The 16,317-nt window shown below is 41.0% G+C and overlaps 1 protein-coding gene across 1 annotated transcript in view; it reads left to right on the forward strand.

Moving 5' to 3' along the window:
- URI1 (URI1 prefoldin like chaperone) overlaps nt 1-9,093 on the forward strand; it is a 42,140-nt gene extending 33,047 nt beyond the window's left edge. Inside the window, exons 7-11 of the mRNA XM_068150620.1 lie at nt 2,936-3,116; nt 3,654-3,921; nt 4,439-4,593; nt 5,715-5,970; nt 8,273-9,093. Coding sequence (XP_068006721.1) covers nt 2,936-3,116; nt 3,654-3,921; nt 4,439-4,593; nt 5,715-5,970; nt 8,273-8,461 — 1,049 coding nt within the window. The 3' untranslated portion in view covers nt 8,462-9,093. The remainder of the gene's footprint in view (nt 1-2,935; nt 3,117-3,653; nt 3,922-4,438; nt 4,594-5,714; nt 5,971-8,272) is intronic.
- Nucleotides 9,094-16,317: the final 7,224 nt, after the last annotated feature.

Here is a 16,317-nt window from a genome sequence, read left to right on the forward strand (position 1 = left end):
CACTGTATCTTTTACATTTAAAACATGGCTTTGTTCAAATTAAAAATTACTGATCTGAAGATAAGATGGATTTCTGTTCCTCAGTTTCACTGTGGTTTTCTATAGTGTACTTTGGTGGCCATCAGCTAGACATACTTGGGAGATTTTTTTCCTTCAAAGGGTCTACATTGAGAGTTTGAAGTTTTGTAGAAGAAGAGAGACAGAAAACAAAATAGGCTGGTTCCTGGAGAGAGAATTAGAGAAGACATTTATTGCAGCAAAGTGTGAGTTTTACAAGAGAAAAAATACTGGAGAAACTCAGACTCAGCCTGCTACAGGGGAATGTGAGCAATGTCAGCAGGGAGGGGAAGAAGCACGGACAGGGATGAGACATGAACGGACAATGTAAACCTTAGCATCCACTGGGGCGTTTCATGGCTGTCGCTGAAACAAATGTGAAAACAGTCTCAGCATGCAGGTCTTGGAAATGTACTGAAGCAGACACCTCCTGAAGATTTGTGGAGAGGACACTGGGAGACAAAGATAGTTGTGCTAAGGAATTGGGTAATTTCTGTGCTGTGTGATGGGGTGCTTGATAGTTAAGATTCATGCAAAGTTGGAAGAAGTAATTTTACAGTCTGAAAATAGCATCACCTGGACAGTTTGAGAAGGAGTAGTAGTTTGTGGCTTGCAGAGGGCTAAGCAGCAAATCCAAGGCAAACTAAGACAGTGTCTCTACTATGGGTAGATGTCGCTGCAAAATAGGAGGAGTACATTCTGGCATCCCGTTGTAACAATGTTAATAGAGCAGCATGCTGTGGCTACGAGGTCAACCTTTGTGCAGCTTTATTGTATGCTGAATTTTTCATCATCATTATTCTCTGAAATTATGTTAAATTTTGCTGAAGATCTGTAAGTGAGAATTCCATATGTTTTCTCTCAGCACTAATCTGTACTGAGATTGAGAGAGAAGTAGCTAATAGAAAAACTTGGTGATTATTTTGAGGCAGCCTGGGCTTTATCAGCCTAGGAATTGGTCTTGTTCACATGGAAATGGGCTGCATCTATGAAGAAGTGAAAAACAAGTATCCTGAACATCTCCTTAGGTTACTGCAGACATTTTCCTGGATTTTAGTATTTCACAGTTTTGGGTTAGTGAATGAAGTTAATGGTAGTGCTTCGTAGTAACTAACAGTTGAGTGAGCACAGAAGATACTGGAGCAGCAAGTGATTATCTTCTGTTGTCTTTGAGATCTGACCTGGTTTCCTAACTGACAGATGTTTTGTTGGAATTAGGAGGGAAAACCACTGGAATGTTGAGGCACTTGATGGCTTTCAGAAAGCCATGTCTTTACTTCGGTTGCCAAACCAGTGGTTAATACTTGAGGGTGAGAGAAGGAAATCACGAGGGCACAATCTGAAAATCAACTTGAAATAGATTGTTAACTAATCCTTTCAAATTTCATTTATTAATTTTGTAATTCTACTGAATGCAGTCCTCTGATTTCATACTCAGGTGATTGCTTGGCTTACCTCAATTTATATTCAAATCTCAGTAAAATGCATTTCAGCCTTTTCTTAATGAGTTGATGAAAAATGCTATCCTGTGGAAGAGTAGGGGACACACATTCCAGCATGACTTACAGTCAGTTATTTGCTTTTTAATGTTATTATTGAATTTGTATTTTACTCAGGATTAAAGTATAAGCTGGTGTGTTTGAATAAGGATAACTTTAAGCCATGAATTCTTAAAGTTTAGAAAAATGACCACACAATTGGTTAATAGGAATTTCAAAACTTGAAGGGTGCTGTATAACAAAGACATTTTATTACTGTTGATTAGATGCACAAAGCAGAGTTTCATAAAGACTCAGAGAGATACTGGAATACCATTGTATGGAATAAAATGTTGGGTGTATTTGAAGCAGTGATGGAAGAGTCCTCACTCTTTTGTAAAGATATGCAAGTGCTGCGTTGAGGGGTGCTGGTGGGCAGAGTAGAGAACTCTAAGGAACCTGCCTGGGACCATGCAGAAACAGGCAGTGCCCCTGGGAGCTGCCAGTCTCAGGGAGAAAGGGGATGAAAGAAGCAGTCTTGCCCTTCAGACAGAGGTAAAGCATTAGTATTGTAGCATGCAGTTTGTTCCCTATGTGCTAGACAGCACTCAAACAGTGAAAAGTATTCCCCATCCTCAATGGATGCACCGTTTTACTAGGTAGCAAAGCTTTTAAATGTCAGCAAGACCTTGTTGATGATTACACAAATGTAATCTCAGGTCACCTCTGAAGCCTTACAGGAGTTTATATTATTTCTGAAAGGCAGGTCAGAGTGGGTCTTTCTCACCAAAGATGGAATTCATGATGTCTGGGTTTTGGTCAGTTTTTCCAGATGACTCTGGAGATCACTTTTCATGATCTTTGTTGAAAATTTACAAAAAAATCAACCCAAACCCAAAAGACTCTGCTCTTTAAATATAGGTGACTTTGTCCAAAATGAGCTAAAGTACAAACTGGGTTCATTTTCCCAGTTAATAAAATGTGCTGTTAATGGGACAGTGAGCAAATGTCACATTCACATGTTGGTATCCTCTTAGAACAAATCAAAATCTACTGTTTGGCACAAGTGGTAAAAAAGCCCTACATTTGTATGCACATATGTCATAGGATCAATGTCTCCTGCTTTGTAAATAAACATCTCTGCTTTGCCTCAGTATTCTGTAGCATCCGGAGACTATTATCCTGTGCTGGTGCTCTGGTTCATTGGCAGTTTCACTTAAACAGTTAAACAATTTGAAATGGAAAATGTTCTGCCATATTCTGTAATTCCTTTGTGGATTTCCCCCTCACGTGTTTTCTTTCTTTCTTTCTTTCTTTCTTTTTTGTTTTCTTTTCTTTTTTCTTCCTTTTGTTTGTTTGTTGATTGCTTTAGTAATTGCATCTTGGGTTTTGTTACACAGGGAAACACCGAACTGCTCACAAACCTCATTCAAAGCCAAAAGTATCAAATGTTTTTGAGGCAGATTTTCCAGCAAATGGAAGTGATACAAAATCAATGGGCCATTTTCAGTCAGAGGAAGAACTGTGGGCCCGCTTAGAAGAGCTTGAGAGACAAGAAGAGGCACTTGGTGAACTTGACAGGTACAGTACTGCTGTAGCAGAAAGAGTTCAGAAAGCTACAGGAGTGTGATTCTGTTTGTATACAAAGGATCGAACCATGGAGTGCAAATAGCTGACTACACTGATGCAGTTAAAGAAGGGTGGAACAAAGCAGTGTTAGTATTATTCTTTACAGCCATGGCAGTCCAGAATTACAGTATTTTTTCCTTTATGATGATAGAAAAGGGGGAAGTGAAATCCATTCCCACAGGCTAGGAAAATCCATCATTTACAATGTAGGAGTTACCCATTTACTACTCAGTGACGTCCTTACATCTATCCTGATCCTAAGGCTGTATACATGTCATGAGCCAGAATGTCACACTTTTTTGGTATTTCCAGTTGACATGGAAAGGACATAGACATTCTTACAGAGTACAAAAAAGCTCCACAATCTGGCTAAGAATATACTACCTGGGTTAAAAAAAATTATGTACAGGCTTATTCATTATTTTCTATGCCTCTTTCTCTAAAAAGTATGAATTGACTCAGTTCACTTGGGTATTCTTCATTTCATAGGGTGCCTGATACAGTTGAGACAAATGGAGAAGATACAACCTCCTCTGAAGAGGAGAAAGAAGTTAAGAGGACAGAGCTGAATGGGACATATAAAGCAGAAGACTCTATTACTCAGGGCAGTTTCCATAAAGAAGTAACAAATTCAGACTTGTTTGGTGGTCATGTTAATGGCTCTACATATTATCACAGTGATGATGAAGATGACATAGACGCTGGAGATAACTCTGTCCCAACTATTTTTTTCTCACATACTGTTGAACCTAAAAGGGTTGGTACTTCATTATTTTATCTTTCCCTCAGAGATTGCATATACCATATCTAAACCTGAACATTTTAGATAGAGTCCTAACTGTAGGTGACATTGGTTTGATTTTTGTTTAGAATGCTTGAAAACCACTCTTTAAACCCTGCAGTTTCAAATAAGTATTAAAAAGATCATCTTCAAATGCATACCTTGCTGTTCTGGCTTCTGTAAAAGGTAGTGTCCTAGATTTAAAAAAACGACTTTTTAGTTGACTTGAAATTGCTCAGCTGTTGAGCAGAGTTTGAACAAGCAGCTTTTCATACATTATATGCAAAATCTATGCGCATTAATGCTAAGGAATGCCCAACAATCACCAGGCTGCAGATCAACTAACTTCTGACATTATCCTCTCCAAGCAGCTGGGGACTACGAAGCATAGCTAAGTTAAATGCATGAATGGTAACATTCATAGTGTGAACTGTTTATTCTTTACCACTTGTTGATTTTATGCTCTAGACCATCATTTGTGTTGTATTTTCAGGTAAGAATAAACACAGGAAAAAATACTACTTTGAAATTCAGTGAGAAGAAAGAAGAGGCCAAGCGTAAAAGGAGGAACAGCAATGGCAATGGCCACGGCCATGGCCATACGACTCCAGAGCTGCCTAACATCAAAACCCCAGCAGACATTTACCGGTGTGTAGTTTATAACATTGGAGCATGAGCTTTCCCCTTAGCAGAACTTCATTTCTGTTCACCTATATAGTGAAACTCAGCCTACCACTTCATGACAGAAACAGCTGAATCTGAATGTACTAAAAATGGAAGTTTTTTGCTTCTGTGTGGTTACCATACCTTTATATTCATAAAACATTTCTGAGCTTAGAGTTTCCTTTCTTCAGCTAGGAATTTCTCATTTACCTGCTCTTCCAGAGCTTCTGAAATGGAGGTAAATTTCCCAGAATGTATTGTCTGTATAAAAGAATGCATCCATTGCGTTATGCATTCTGTTTAATTCCATGTAATATGGTTCTCTGTAGAGATACACCAGTGCTCCTTTGAGTCCCTGATGAGTAAAACTATTAAAAACCAAGTAACACTCTTAAAACTCATCCAAGTCATTGGGCTTCTCCTTTATGAGTTTGATAAAACTGGCACTGTCTTCAAATGCCATTCTTTCTCTTCCACCCCCTCTTGACTTCTTTAAGTCATGGAAATGGAGTACAAACTGTAGGAAGAGGCCTCTTTATCAGTTTACAGTCTGTTAATACTTGAAAAGCAACTTCATGTTGATCTGTTCTTAAAAAATGAATTAAAAAAATTTTTTTTTAAACTGAAAGCAGACAATTATGGCACTTGTCAGAGAAAAGCTTCATCCTTGCCATGTGCAATAAATGTTTCGAGTATTTGTTTTTATATTCTACATTTGACAAGGACTTCATCCTCGAAGACTTTCCGTCATTGTGATCTTCCGTTTTTCTCTACAGAAACAACCCTGACACTCATTTAGTGTACCTTTTTTCTGACTTTTGTAACTCACACTGTTTTCTAGCACTTTTCAAAGAGCTATACATTTTCTTCTGAAAGAGTGTGCCTACTTAATGCTTCAGTAAAGGGCATAATACTGTTTGCTCTGCAGAACTGATTCTTGTGCATTGGTAAATAAACCACCTCCACAGGTACAGTAATGGAGTTCTGCAGAAAAAAAAGTTGGAAAAGCACATCATAGTTAATTTGGACAAAGACAAAACAAGTTCACTGTAAATTTGTCATCTGATCCCCAAATGGTTTATTAAAGCTAACATTTTCCTTTATAGAGTCTTTGTTGATGTTGTGAATGGAGAATATGTCCCTCGTAAATCAATTTTGAAGTCTCGAAGCAGAGAGAACAGTGTTTGTAGCGATACCAGCGAGAACAGTGCTGCAGAGTTTGATGACAGACGAGGAGTTCAGAGGAGTGTTAGCTGTGATGAAGCGACACAGAGTGACAACAGTGAAGGCATACTGGAGGAAGAGGAGGAGGGGCAGCAGCAGCTACCAAAAAAGCCTCCTCCCTCTTCAGGGACAACAGAGGTACAGTTTTTAATGAGTTATTGTTTGTTGGCAGAGATAAAACCAAGAAATCTAATGACTGTAGTGGCCCATATCATCAGTTTGATTTCTTTAAAATAATTTTCTAGCTCCTACATAGTTTTCTTCAGGAGGACATAATCAGGTGACAAGCTTCAGTCACATGCCTCTGAGGGGCAGAGAGGAGGAGACAAGTTGGGTGGCTTCTCTGAGACCTTAAGCTCTTCTTTAAAAGTCTGACAAAAGTAGTCATGTGCTGGTGTTACTGAAACCACTGTCATGTCTACTGGGTCATCTTGAAAATGTCACTGCAGGATATACAGAAGGATTGAAAATAAAAAAGTCTGTGCTTCATAGTTGATGAGAAGGTGGAGTAGATTCTCTGTAACCTGTGTTGTACAGCTACTAGACAGCTAGTTTCTAGGTGGTTTTAAGTTTTCAAATACTCTAATACCATCTGATTATTATATAGGTTTGCCAAAGGCAGAGCAATTGCATTGTAGAAGGAAGCATTACAACTCTAGTCATCCTATTCCAGACTATGGCCATATAAGTGATCCCAAACAAATCTGTTTTCACACATTTGGAAAGTTCAAGGCTTCATCATTAAGGAAAGAGACTGTATGACATCAGGGAAAATGTACAGTTGCTTAGTGACTGGATGAGTGCAAAAAGTAAATGTAGCCACTGCTCTGAAATTCGTGGCCTAGAGTATTCTTTGTATTTACTTTGTAAGAACTTGGACTAACTTTTTCAAACTAGATGAAAGTTGAGTTTTCCATAGTTTCTGATGCAATGGGCAGCTTCAATGGAAACACTGTTTTTAGGAGAATAATTTTTGACAAGAAAGGTATTCCTCATAAAAGCTATTGTTTACCATCATTTTGTCATACAATCAGCTATAGACAAAGCCAGGCAGGATGGGAAGATGCATGGTGAAAGATCTCTGCACAGTTAGCACTTCATGTTGTATACTTCCTGGAATATATTTGCTGTATTTTTATAAAGTGTCTGAGTACACTTTAGATGTTACCCATTAGTCCATTTACTGAATATGGCATGATTATTCTTTACAACAGAATGTATTTCCTAAGTCACTGAAGGAAAGAATGAGCAAAACACTCCAGTTAGGCACACCTTCCTAAATGGCTGTTGTGCTTTTGGTTGGTTTGGTGGGTGTTTGAAATACATTATTTCTCCATTGCCATTTGTGACACACTTAACATTCTTCTGTTTTATTTCTCATTTTACCACTATCTTCTGATGTCTCATTTTGCTTACCTGTTTCTGGAATGTTAGAACAACGCAGCTGCATACAGGCACGGCTTTAGGCACACTTTGGCTGTTGGAGCAGAAAACAAAAAAATACACCTCCTTTTTTTGCAGGTCCTGCAAGAAAAGAATAGCTGGCTTGTTTTGCTTTGTTTTTCTTGGTAACTGAGTTATGAAAAAGCAGAAGTAAGCGTAGTCAGTAAATCTGGCGTGCATTCCTTTGTGCCCGGTATGAGCATCAAACTTTGGATGTAAGCTGCTTCCCTTATCCTTAGGCATTTTGAGTTTTCTGTTTTCACTAGATAGTAGGGTGATTTATCCTTAAATATGTTTATGAAAAGTAGTTCTGAGTTGCTTTCTTTCCAGTGTTTTCCAAGAATCATGGTCATTTCTTAGTTAAGTCTAAAAGGATTAAGTCATATAATCAGCTGCATATAAATTATAATTTTTAAGCATGAAATGTTTTTATTAGACCTTTTATAGAGGAAAAAGTTGGAAGCAAGTTTGCTGTTCTCTTACGTGTAAATGGCTTTCACCATTTTTTGATCATATTTGGTAAGGGGAAAAGGACAAAGTATGTGCTTGACAGTTTGTAGCCAGTGTGTCAGCTTGATGCAATTAGAAGATACTAAGTCATAAAACATGACGTATGATGGAAATGTTGACATACTCCAACTTTGCAGAATCTCTCAGTTTCTTATTCAAAATGAAACTATATATTACATCAGCTGTTTCATTTCTCGAGGATATGTCAGTGAGGAAGCAAATTTTTAGATCATTTATGCAGTAGGAATGAGATTAAGTAGTACTTTAAAGACACTGTCTTTCAGTCATCTTTGAACAAGCTATATTTTGAGGTTAATTACAATTTGGTTACTTATGCAAGGAACAGTCATTGATTTAAAGATATTTCTTTACTTTTGATTAAAAGGAATAACAATCTTAATCAGGCTAATATAGGGTAATGACCTTATGGGCATAGCTTCACATTTGCATTTTATTAGCTCATTTTGAGTATTCTCTTCTATTGTAGGCATTTTCTGGAACTGTTATAGAAAAGGAGCCTTTGTCTCCCTCCATAATACCACACCCAGTCATTGCTCACCCAGTCCTGCCTACCATTCTGGAGCGAAAATCAGAAGAAGTTTTGTCCGAAGCATCAGAAGAAACTACAAAGAGGATTTCCAAATTCAAAGCTGCCAGAATGCAACAGACTAAGTAGGTCCTGCCGAGCCAGCTGAAGTTGGAGCGCTCCTGCCTAGTTTCATGATTGTGGAGAGTATGTGAAGCTGTATGCGCTACACCTAGCTAGTTAAAGGGGTGTCCTGGGTTAATTTGGCATTGGTTATCTTCTAAACGTTTATTTGCAACATTAAAAGGAAACAAAGGTTAGTGTTTGAACACTTGAGTATCCATTTTACTTTGTTGATTTCCCTGTGTGCTGTCAGCACCTTTGTATATGTTTGCCTTATGATAGCAGCACTCGGGTCCTTTTTCAAAACACTGTTCCTTACGTGCATCTTTTTTGTGTTCAGAACTAAATACAGGCAGTTTTGTGCCAGCTGTGATGTTCCTCGTACCATATGGACCATTTTAAGGAAACTTTTCACATTTCAAATAGATTCACAATTATACTGCATTACTTGCTTTAGCGTTTTAAGACACACTTGTATTCACATTGGTGTTGGTTTTGCGACTAGGTGTCTGCTAAAAGTTGTTTTCCTTCTTTCAAACCTCTCTGATATCTCACTGTACAGATCTATAAAACGCTGGGTTCATGTACATTGCAGGGAAGTTTCTTTGATGGAAAAGGGTATTTTGTAAAATTAAATTTTCAGTAAAAAAGCTGTGAAAGTTGTGTGTTTTTTGTTGCTTTACGACTAATTTGGAAACAAAATGGAGGGGAGATTTTTAGTTTGAACTTGCGTTTCTAGCTTGAAGTGTTTACTAGCACATGGATATAAAAGCAGTCCATTCTCTTCTGCCATTGTGTTTTAACCTCCTGCTAATGAATGTCCATGGAAATTGAATGCTCTTAAGGAGAGAAGCATAAACTCAGACTCTGATTACAAAATCTCCTAGTTCTTTTGTATACTCAGAAAACATTGTAATTGTCTTCAGAATGCCCAGAGGGAGTCAGCACTAAGGAAAAATATCTTAATGCTTCAACTTTATTTCAGAATGCAAGAGCACTGCAGCACTTTGTGTATCCTTTTGACTGAGAGCAATCCCAGCTTTAGGAGTTCTGCCCAGCAGCTCCTTCCTGTCTTCTTCCCATCCCCTTCCCTTGTGTTGACACAGCTTTTGTTGAGGCCACCCCTTGAATGATAATAGGTGAGGGAGCTTGGTTTAAAGACCAAACTACTGAGTTTGGGGTTTCTTGGGGTTTTAGTTGTTGTTTTTCCAATAGTTGTGCATGTTGTTTAGAAGCTAGTCTGTATCAGCATTGGCAGAGGGTATGGGGATCTGGTACCTTAAACTGATGTTACTCTCCAGCTGACATCAAGCCGCAGCCTAAGGCATGAGGCAAAAAAATCTTTGGAGATGTAAAGAAGAATTTGCTTCTGGCCACAGTTCTGTGGTTTTGTAAACATGTAGCCTGAGAGCCACCAGCATCCTGGCACCCATGAACAGGGCATCAGCTAATGCCCTTTTCCCCACCTTCCCCTAAAAGTAACTATGCCTTATGCTCATATCCTTTGCTCTCAGATCACAGCAGGTTAGCTCATAATGCAGCTTCATGCACGAAAACCAAATCACCACTGCCCTTCTTCAACACTTTTCTCTCTGTGCTTAAAAGGAAGGCAGAGGCATTGGGACTTCTTTTTCTAAGGTCACGTTTCCTAAAAGCTGCACTCCATCTAACCTTGCTATTCTCTGCTGTGTATTTGGCAAGGTGGCATAGTTTCCTGGAGAGACCATGTTGGTGAAGTTCTGTGGCAGCAGGAGAGCAAGGAGGGGCAGATAGCTGGGTCCCTGCCTGAGGGAGCAGCCCACCACATCCACAGGGCTGTTTTCCCATATTGTGTTTTGCTGAAAGAAAAACTGAAGGGAAAGTTGTGCAGCCATCCCATGCTTGAAGATTGCTGGCTGGGAGGGGGCAAACTCTTTCTTTAAGCAGATCCTGAGGATCACATTTAAAGTGTTAATGATTAACTTGATTCATGTTCAAATGTGGAATTTTTTTTTTTAAAGCATATTGCATTAGTACTAAAATAAGCCATCAATGCCAGTCCACCCTCTATTCACGGCTAAATATTTAAAGGAGGTTATTTATAGCTTCTTTAATGAATTCTTGGCTAAACAAAATGAAATTATGTCCTAGAAAAGTAGAAGCTATTTTGTAACCAGAACAGTGCAACTGTAAAATATAGTTCCATGAATATGTATTTTAAATAACAAGGGGTTGAGATCCAAGACTACCAGACATGGGTAATTAGAGGGAAAAGGAGAGAAAGAAAGGGAGAGGGAGAGAGAAATCCCTTTAAAAAGATTTATTTAGATATCTTCTGAAATACTTCCCGCTTGTAGTTACTTCAACAAAACCAAATGCCCCTTTGTCACCATAGATCAGTTTCAAATCAAAATTAATTCTTTGCTTGTTTTCTTTTTCTCCCCTCCCCTTTTTTCACATCCCTGCTCACGGGAAAAAGTAGGATAAATGCACCTTGGGTTTTAATGAATTATGGGCTCGGTTCAGAGAAGCACTTCGGCATGTGCACGTGTCTCAAAAATTTTGCAAAGGAGAATGGATTTAACCACATGTTTTAAGCACATGAGTGTTTTCCCTAATAGGGTGCTCGAATGTGTCTGTGCCCTTTCTGCAGTATATTTAATTGTCAGAGGGTTTGTAGGCTGGAGTCAGCCTTCATCTTGGATCTCTTCACTCGGGCTTTACCAGTATATTCACTGTGCAGTGCCTATAGCAAGGAGAAACAGCTGTAGGATTTCTGGAGGTTGTTTGCAAAAGCTAAGCAAAAAAATCTCCCAACACAGATCAAAACACAGACAGTGTAAAAAAAAAATAAATCATGTGAAGGCCCATCTTAGGGAGAACTTCAGATTTGCTTTTTGTGCAGCTCTGAAGCCAACAAGTGGATGTGGATGAAGACCACATGGATGAATAAAGAACTAGGATGGTGCCCCAAATCTGAAGCATGCAGGGTTACTGGTGGTTAATGAACCTGCTGAGATGAAGGTCCTTTTGCCTCCAATGCTGCAATTTGAGGTGTATTCACTTAAATAATAAGGGTCTAGTTTAATCGATTGCTGAAACACTTTCGATGGGTTTTCTGGCTGACTCTGCAAGGGCTCCTTGTCTGCCAGGCAGTGCTGCTGGGACTGGTGCTGAGGAAGAGGGGTTTTGTTTCTCCTTGGTGTTTCCCAGGAGGTTTTACATGTCCTCAGCAGGAAGAATGTGGCCTAGCTGGGATGGGGCAGCTTTGGCAGTGATCACTGGGGTGGCACAGGAAAACACATGCTTTGTGGAGCCCTGTCCCAGTGTCCCCAACCCACACAGGTACAGGCAAACAATGCCAGCTAAAGAGCAAGCTGGACCCACCTCACAGGCAGGTAGAAATGCAGCAGGAGAAAACATCAGAGACCACCTCACAAGGTCTGAAATGTGAATGGTGGCAGCAGCCTGCATGGGCAGTGTATAGCCATGAGGACAAGTTAACAGGCCCCAGCTGTGCTCTGCCGCTCTGCCACACTCCCCACAGCTGCCCCACACAGCCCTTTGCAGGGCCGTGATTGCATCACTGCAGATTACCTGCTCCACCTCCAGGTCTCACTGGGAGGCAAATTTGACTCCTTAATCTAAATTGGCCACAAGTGAGTTGGGCACTCACCTGTACCCAGATAAAGGGTTGCATGAAGGAAGTGTTCTCAGAAGCTGAGCAAGTCCAGCCTGGAGATGATGAAAGAAAAGGCACTGGGTGCTCTGTGTCCAGTGCAGCTGAGTCGGTCTCTGCTGGTGGCTGCAGGCCTGGCCTGGCAGGTGGAGCCTGTGATGTCTGCTTGGAGGTAAAGTAGATTTATTTCCCTCTCTCTCCTGTAAGACTAGTTGCACTTAACACTTCTCATTGCTCACTTAGTGCATCTAAAGCAGCAGATTTTTGTGTGTTTCGAGGGTGTCTAAGCCAGCTGTTTTAACTGTGCATTTTGAGAAAGTGATTTATGTTGCAGAAAATAAGCCCGGATTAAAAGAAATCACATGCGTGTATTTGGTATGCAATATTTTTGTATTACAAATAGCTTCGTTCTAACCCACATTAACCCCATGATACGTGAATTTTGCCAGCTCCCGCTGTGTCTTTTAAATCAAACCCAGTAAATCACTCGGAGCGTTCCAGTTCCTCACAAGCCGCTCCTGCAGTGCAAGCCCGTTCGGCGGCTCGGGCAACGCCAGGCCAGCAGCGCGGCCCCGCTAGCGGTGGGGTTCTGCCGGCTCCCCACCGCCGCCGGTCCCCTAGCTCCGTCCGCTGCCGCCGGGGCGGGCGCGGATGCGGGGGGGCGCTGCGCCGGGTCCGGGCCGCTGCAGTTCCCGCGCACGCCGGTAGGTAGCAGCGACGAGCGAAGGCGGCGGCGGCCGCTAGCTGCCAGTCAGCGGGGCGAGTTTATTATTCATCTCCGTTATAGGTGGGGTGTGCAGACAGTTACAGTAATAATTACCCAGACTGGAGGGTTTCCTAGGCAACCGGGTTTTTTTCCTCATTCATGCTGTTGCAGAGAGTATGCCTGTAAAGCATGACATTGCTGTATTCGGGGGTTTGTTGCCCTCCTGCTGCTCCAGGTTTGAGGTTAGTTACAGCATCATAAGGTGCTCTCAAGCATAAAAAGCTCAGGCTGGGATTAAAGCACGCAGGGAACGCTATCGCCAAGTCTTTCCTTCTGCTGGTTCACTTTTAAGTAACAAGGTTATAAAAATGCAAATGCCATCTTGGGGTTGTTAATAACTAATATTGGGAAGAATTCCTGCAAGTTGTAAAACATTTTTTGTAAACAAACCCAAAGCCAGGTGAGGTGGCTCCTTGTATTTTATGACTGTCTCATGAAAATAATATTTGCAGAAAAGGGAGCTGCAGCTTGATCCAGCCTTGCAGTGTTTAGCATCATAAATCAATGGGAACTGCTCCATGCAGCTAATGATAAGGTGGTATTTGTTGTTTATCCCGCTTTATGGTAATGGCTCATGAGGAGGAGGGTGTTGTGTCCTTCCTGAAGGAGCAGGAGTAATCCTTGATGTGGTAACAGAGTAACAGAAACCACATCTATTATCAGAGATCTATAAATGAATCATATTATCCTACATTTTTAGGCTTACTAGAGCACTCATTTTCAGAAACTTACATCAAGCATTGTGCAAGGATGAAGAGTAGTATTTTTCCATCCCTGCTGTATGAGGCAGAGGGAATTCGTGATGCAATCTCGCACTGAGATGGGGAATTTTTGCCTGTTAAAATGTTGAAGTAAGATGGTGAAGCATGATTACATCTGGAAAGATTGTAATCTGCTGGTGACATGCTCCTCTTGGAAGGGTGGGCTCTGGATTAATGGGGCGACCCAGCCTGTGGAGTGCTTGGGGATCCGAGCTTGTCGGTACAGTTTGATCTCTTTGAAAGGTTAATGGTGATACTGAAACAAAACATAAACCCACAAACAAACCCCTGGTAATTCATAACTCACTTCTGAGCTGCCTTGTGGATACAGCCAACGCGCAATTCACTGGCACATGGCCCACCTCTCTGGTGTTACATCTCAGGGACTGATCATCCAACCTGTCCCTGCAAATCTCAGATTACAGCCTACACTGAGCCCTTGGTAGCTGGTGAGGAAAGCCTATGTTGGCTTTTGCCAGGGCAGAAATGAGAGGTCGGCATCCCATTGCACCCGAGAGCCAGAGCAGCCCAGCAGCAGTGAGCGTTGTGGGTCTGCAGCTAGCCTACAAATTCCAAATAGTTTTGAACTCACCTGCATGGGACTGAGTGGCAGGCATTGCCTGTGCCACATCCCCCAGCAAGAGCAGTGATGAGTGTTGCAGTGCAGGGGGATGCTGCAGGTCCCACTGCCACCATTGCTGCCATGCAGGGTCTAATGTGAGCCCCTCTGCAGGCCCTCATGAGCAATGGCCTCTTTAACTCACGGCATCTCCCAGTTCCCACTCCCAAACTCCACCCCACCTAGCAATCCCAACCTTGGTTCCTGATGGGGCCAAGTGAGCACCCTGGGGGTGTGGTGAGAAACTGGGGCTGCATTGTCAGGAGGTGCCTGGGTGAGCTGTCTGCCATCCTTCTGTTTTCATCAATGCACATTATTTATGCTAATTCCTTCAGATTTGGATTTAAGTTTTAAAGAAAGCTTCAAGTTACCTCAAAATAGCTTAGTAATTATTTTAATAACTTGTATGAGCAGGAACAATACCCACAGTGTCAATTCTGGCTTGCAAAATGTTTTTTTCAACTGTTCTGAGGTAAAAACAGCGAACAGTTCAACAGCTTAAATACAAGCAAGTGGATCTCCAGAGATTAATCTGTCTGGTGTTCCTCAGGTAAAGACTTCTGCACAATTTAACAAAGGAAATAATTTTCCTATTTTTATAATGCATGTCTCTCTGTGGTATAAATTACTAAAACCACGCTGCTTATCCTCAGTAATGTTATAGATGCAGATAATTTACTGTGTATCACGTTATCAGTTCATTAAAGAGATGCAATAAAATCATTATTTACTAAGAAACAGCAACCCTTGCAATATCTTGTCAGAGAAATTGGCTGATGCAAGAGGATCATATTTAAGCCTATATTCACAATAGCCCTTTAAACATTTCATCTGCTTCCCACTTGAGTTGTGTGGAGGGAGCTGGTATTCCCGCAGCCCTTTGGCAGAGGCTGTAAAGTTGAGAGCAGCCCGGCTGGCCACTGTGCTGGGGCCCTCTCTGTTGGCATCACCCCCTGCTCTCCGGGGCACCCCATGCCCGGTGGTTCAGCCCCACAGTGCTGCTCCTGCTGCCAGCTCCACCAAAAGGTTGCCAAAATATTAAGGGAGGTTTAGGCATTTCCTAACCCATCCCCCTCTTCTCGTCTGCCTAAAGATTACTCTGCATCCTAGACAAAGGAAATATTTAAACTGTTAAATCTGAACAAAGATACAGTCTGCGTATGACTTCTCTGAAGCCCTATAAAAATTCTTTAAAATTGCCTATTCACTCAAATTTACTGAGTGTAGCAAAAATGTCAAAGGCATAAAGTCAGAGAAGATTGAATAAAATAATGCAGAAAGACAGATTAGTCATGCACAGACCCACACAGCCTTTCACAGCACACAATACCACTTTTTATTACCGCTCTATCTTTACAAAGACTATGTTCAATACATAGAGGATGATACATGGTCAGTCATGTAATCTGCCTTTGATTCCAAGACTCATTTATCTGAGCCCTTTTCACAAAGACATTGATGAGAGATTTCAGTGTTTTCAGTGCATTGTTTTATTTATCATATATAATGGCTGGTGGAAAAAAATAGGAATTATGTCACAGATCCTGCATAAAGGAGTTGTATAAAAGACTCTGTGACAAAGTTTGGTAAAACACATAGCAGCTCAGCTCAGGCATACTTTTTTTTTTCCTCTAGCCCTGTCCCCCTCCTTAAGCACTTTGAATATTGACAGCTATCTAAAGCCCTTGAGGAGGGACACTGCCCACTGCCTCTGTCTGCCCTTGCAACCCTTGTGAAGCCGTATGAAAATTACTGATTCTTTTTTTCTTCCAAATTTGAGCAATATTTTAATTGTTATTTTTAGTGATCTGGATTTATTATTTATACATTCACCAAAGAAAAGAGTCAGTCACAGTTTTGTATCTTGCAAATTTAATAAAGAACAGCCCTTAAGATAGAATTTCTCAGCCTGCCAGGATTGACAAAAGCCAGCTAATGCAGAAATGTCAACAGCAAACCTCATCAGCAGCCCCACCATGCCTTGCAATCAAGAGAAAGCTATGGCTTTACATAAACAATAATATATAGCTATCTAAATATCTCTATGCGTGTGTGTGGAGACGCTACCCAAGACCCAGG

This window comes from Melanerpes formicivorus, unplaced genomic scaffold, assembly GCF_026170545.1.
Source record: "Melanerpes formicivorus ecotype bairdi unplaced genomic scaffold, bMelFor1.0.p_v2 SCAF_20, whole genome shotgun sequence".
Lineage (NCBI taxonomy): Eukaryota > Metazoa > Chordata > Aves > Piciformes > Picidae > Melanerpes > Melanerpes formicivorus.